This window comes from Asparagus officinalis, chromosome 8 (assembly GCF_001876935.1).
Source record: "Asparagus officinalis chromosome 8, Aspof.V1, whole genome shotgun sequence".
NCBI classification, from domain to species: Eukaryota; Viridiplantae; Streptophyta; class Magnoliopsida; order Asparagales; family Asparagaceae; genus Asparagus; species Asparagus officinalis.
In genome coordinates this window covers 67,895,296-67,900,386 of record NC_033801.1, presented here as the reverse complement: position 1 = coordinate 67,900,386, position 5,091 = coordinate 67,895,296, and the positions used below count along the sequence as shown (strand labels likewise).

The 5,091-nt window shown below is 38.6% G+C and overlaps 1 protein-coding gene across 2 annotated transcripts in view; it reads left to right on the top strand.

Annotated features, from left to right (window-relative positions):
* Positions 1-3,096, top strand: part of LOC109820599 (DNA-directed RNA polymerase II subunit rpb1) — a 10,949-nt gene extending 7,853 nt beyond the window's left edge. For both annotated transcript variants that reach the window (XM_020386759.1, XM_020386760.1), the window contains one exon: positions 2,302-3,096. In XM_020386759.1, coding sequence (XP_020242348.1) covers positions 2,302-2,873 — 572 coding nt within the window. In that variant the 3' untranslated portion in view covers positions 2,874-3,096. The remainder of the gene's footprint in view (positions 1-2,301) is intronic.

The window sequence follows — 5,091 nt, the reverse complement described above, 5'->3', positions numbered from 1 at the left end:
CGTTACTATATATAAAATATTAAAATGCCTTCCTATGTTGATTATTTAGTACTGACATGTGCATCATTGTGAACAAGCAATAATAGACTGGTGGTGCCATCTAAATTTAATATGGGAATGCCTTTTTCTTTCTTTCATTGACTTAATTACTCTATTTCAGATGTACTTGTTTGATTTAAGTATTGCAGAGCTGTGATAATGTTTTTGTGAAACCATCACCTTTATCATGTTATAAAATGTGAAGTGTCTTCCTATAATTACCATTGATAACTGACATTTTCATCACCACAAACAAGCAGCGTTAGTTTTTAATCATCATCAAATTTATAATAGAAATGCTTTATTGCTTCTTTCAGCTGAGAACTGACAATTTCATCATCATGAAAAAAACAGCATTAGATTTATATCGCTATCAAATTTAGAATAGAAGTGCCATGCTCCTCTCTGTGCAGCGAACTAAATTACCTTATGCGTGCGTACGCGTGAGGTTTCTGTTAGTATGGAGTTGGTTTGTTGTATTAGATTTCTAGGACACGATTTTCATATATGTGACACCATCTCATTTACATCTTATAAATTGTTAAAACCTTTTTCTGTATTTATCATGGGAGAACTGTAGGGGTGCATTCGGTTCGGATATGGTTCAGATATGACGCTTACCATATCCCATATCCGCTTTCTAAAAATAGATACAGATATGTGTCGGTTAGAAAAAGTCAAGATCATATCCGCGGTAGACAGAAACGGATACGGTTCGGATATTAGAGAATCGGATACGGTTATGATCATAGATGCAAATCAGATATTTAGAAAATGTATATGACTCAGACATATATCGAATATGACGAAAAAATGTACAATGACATAGAATAAGATAGTACATACAGATGGAATCACTTATCTAACCTATACCTTGAGCAAGTGCCTACACTATAACAGTCTCATATGGCTTGTAGCACCAGGATTTTAGTGACACGGTGGAGGGTAGTGGGAAAAACTCAAACTATGTTAAGTAATATACGAATCAAATATATAATGGGTTTGTTTGTAGCCCAGTGGTCAGGTTAAATGCTTTATAACTTGGTGACCAAGGTTGCTGATAGCGGATCGCGGCGTGTCGCAGCGAGGTACCGCTAAGGCTATATCGGGCTATTGCGGCGAAATCGCTACAAATAGCACACAGTCAAATAGCGGTCAAATTTAAATATATTTAAATATCCTAAATAATAAGAAAATTCATAAAAAGAATCTAAAAATTCAATTAGTTGTAAATTTCTTGTATTATCAATAAATAACAATTAATAAGCTTGTTGTATGAATGAAACTATGAAGAAATTCAAGAAATATAGCATCATAATATGTGTGATAGCGGGTTTAGCGGGTTTAGCCGCTTTTAACAAAAAAAATCCGCTTTTAACCGCGAAAATCCGCTTTTAATCGCGAAAACCGCTTTTAACCCGCGAAAATCCGCTTTTACGCGCTATTCGAATGAATAGCGGATTTTTCAGCTTAAGCCAGCCGCGAAACCCCTACGCGTAGCGCTGAAGGGCCGCGACCGCTATTCGCGCCGCTATAGCCCCGCTATTGGCTGCTATTTACAACACTATTGGTGACCAAAGTTCAAATCCTGGCAAGTGCATTATATTGTTATTCATATTTTTTTCTTAAAATGAACATCCGGATATCCGAACCGTATCCGCTATTCGGAACCATTTCTGAGTAAAGAGGAAAAATCATATCCGAAACCAAAACCGTATCTGGTCGGTTTTAGATTTTGGCTACTGTATCCGCATCATTATCGGATATGGTTGCGTTTGGTTCGGATTTATCCAAACCGTTTATCACCCCTAGAGAACTGACATTTGCTTCCTTGCAAAACAAGCAACAGTATATTTTCTTACCATCATTTTAAGGGAATTGTCTTTTTTCCCCTTCTTTCCATGGACTTGAGTGATCTATTTGCACATGTATATATATATTTCCTACTTCCGATACATGCAACATTGCTTCTTAGCTTCCATGAAGAGCCTCTCGCATATTTAGCTCAACAAGTTGTACCCCATAACATGGCATTGCAAATTTTTGTTAGACTTATATCTGACCTAATTTTTGTTAAGATAAAGTCTTGGATGAAGATAATTACCTAAATATTTGGAGTGCAGTTATAATTTATGATACCCCAAGTTTCAGAACGCATACTAGATCAGCTTTCTTGCTTTGAAATATGAACCTACTGATTTTGTGTTACCGAAACACAAACATCTTTCACTCACTATGACTAATTATCTTATGCTATTTCAGATGGACCAATGAACTATAATGTAGCTGCTGCCTCTCCTCCTGGCCTCCAATTTCAAACAAGCCAGTCTCCTGATCAGAGTCCATGGCGAAGCCCAATCCCGTTCCAGAGCCCTTTCCCTGGAAATTTCAGGGGAACACCACCCAGTCATGCTCCAACCCCTAATTCTTCCCGTCCCAATTACTCGTCCCGTGGTGGTCTTCTTCCAAATCCCAGCTTCAGACATGGAGGCAGCCCAAGTCCACATTCTAACTCTGGAAGAGGAAACCAGTCACGGTTTAGGGGCGGAAGAGGCCGTGGGTTCCGTCACATTAATTGTTCTTCACCATATGATCCGCACCATTTCTATAAAGCTATGATGAAAGATCCATGGCGAAAGTTGAAGCCTATTGTTGGCATACTTGTCCCTGTCCCTAGAAACGGATCAGGGTCTTCTTGGCTTCCGAAATCAATAGCAGAACCTAAGAGGGCGGGGAAAGCGTTTGAGACCGGCGGTGCCAAGTCCAAGTTGAGCCTCGCCGAGAGCCTAGCTCTTGCCCTTGACGAAGCTGCTAGTGGTGAGGAAGAAACCTGATTAATGTAAAACTGTCCTATTTTTATTTAATGAAGGTGAACGTCGATTTCTGTATGATGAGATTAGTGAAGAGCACGGCATCTTTATGCGATTATATAAGATGGAGAAATGATGTAAATATTCTGTTTTCCTCCTCACTATTCCTTCTTTTTTGTATTTCTTACATTTCTCATAATTAAACCTGGGAACAATTAATAAGATTTTCTATTGTGCTAATCAATCATTGACATTGGATGTTGTTGTTAAAAAGTAGATGCAAATTGCAGTGCATGTTTGTGTATATACCGTATGGGTTTAACGCTACCTGTGCGTATTCTACACTGTTAAAAATGATGTTCATATTGTTTCTTTCAGCTATCGTTACGCCTACTGTCAAATTATTCTCAGCGTAGTTCTAATGCACAATTTTATGTTGAAATATGCTCACAGTGAGAAAGTCATTGGTGAAGGTAATACATGTATCTAATGGCTAGGTAAATTTCAGTAGCCACATATTTAGCCCAAAGTTCAGCCTTCATTCTATTGCTTGTTTTTACGAGATAACGACGGTGGTCACATACCTTGCTCATGAGGACGGACAGAGCATTTTCTCATTTTGTTTAATTAATGACACTTGAACGTTCTCCTCTATAGAATTGCTCATACTGACGGACGGAGCATTTTCTCATTTTGTTTAATTAATGACACTAGAACGTTTTTCTCAATAGAATTGTAATTAAGTGACAGTCATTTCTTCGAAATTATAGCCGTAGAAATATAAACAAGCATTTTATACTCCTGTAAGCTGTCTACAAATCACTGCAGATATCTAATCCCCACAAAACACTAATGATGGAAGTTACAATCTGATAACTTTCGCAACAACAAATGAGAGTTACGAACTGACGACTCTCACATCTCAAAGAGCCAAAAGACGGAATTACAAGATGACAATACTTGCAACACTCTAACAGAAGAGGTTACAAGATGATGATCTCTTCAAATTAAAACACGGAGGTCATCACCGCATTCCAAGTTCAAAACGCGGAGGTTGCCATCGCATTCCAAGATCAAAACGTGGAGGTCGCCACCGCGTTCCAAGCTCAAAACGCGGAGCTCACCACCGTGTTTTTAATTCTAAACGCGAGGGTCGTTTCTAGAACACGAATCTCACGTTTGACTGATTCAAACACGTTCTAAACGGTTTCAAAACCGTTTTGCACGAAATGAGGGCACTAAGCCACTAATAAGGAGCGATTTAAGGGGTTTGATTACACCCCTTAAACCCTTATAAATAGCTGGAAAATTAGCTCGGCCAAAAAAAGAAAGGAGAGAAATTGAGAGAATTTTAGCATCCTTTGTGGAGCATTATTAAGAGCTTTTATTGGAGCTTTTGCTTTTGGCTTGTGAACCATTTTTGGTTAAGTTAAAAAGGATTAATTTCCTTTCTGAATTTAACTCTTTTACAGAGTTCTAAAACTCGTTTAGAGTACTTAAACTCGTTAAGAGTTTTAAACTTGCATCGTAAGTTCTTCTCGACGTCAAATCAAGAGGAATAGACTAACATTCCACGAAGTAAAGTGTTCGGATCATCAACGGGATAAAGATTCAAACTCCCATCGCTACCAAGAAGAACCCAAGTTTAAACAAAGGGAATGATCTCTATCGATTCCTTCTCTCTTTTGTAAATCGGGAAACCGATAAGTGAAAATTGTAATTTCTTTTTCTATGTCAGTTAGAGAGAGGTTACATCGAGAGATTGTATTCATTCTTTCCTTAAGTCAGTTAGGAAGATTAATAAAAATTTTATTCTTAATTTTCTTATAATTTTCCTGTAAACAAAAGATGGCGACTCCGCTAGGGACTAGCTTTTTCACCGATGAAGAAGTGGTGACGCAATTCGACATCAACCTCGCTGGAAAGACGGTCGAAACTCTGATGGTGGAATTTGATCAAGCCAACTATGAAGAATTGCTCTCTTCCGGATCCCTTAGCCCCAAGGCTATGTGCAAGATCCGTAAAGTCTCTGAGGAGACCAAATCTCCAATTATGCCTGACTCACCAAAGGGGGATCTCTCCCTCAGACTAGACTGCTTGGACAGCCTCTCCTCTGAAGAAGAAGACTCAGCTTCAGCTAAACTAGTCAATCGAGTAGAAGATTCTACGCCCGTGCCTAAACAATGGGTATCAGGTCACAAGAGACCCATTGCGGCCGCAAACTTGATCAATACAAATAGTG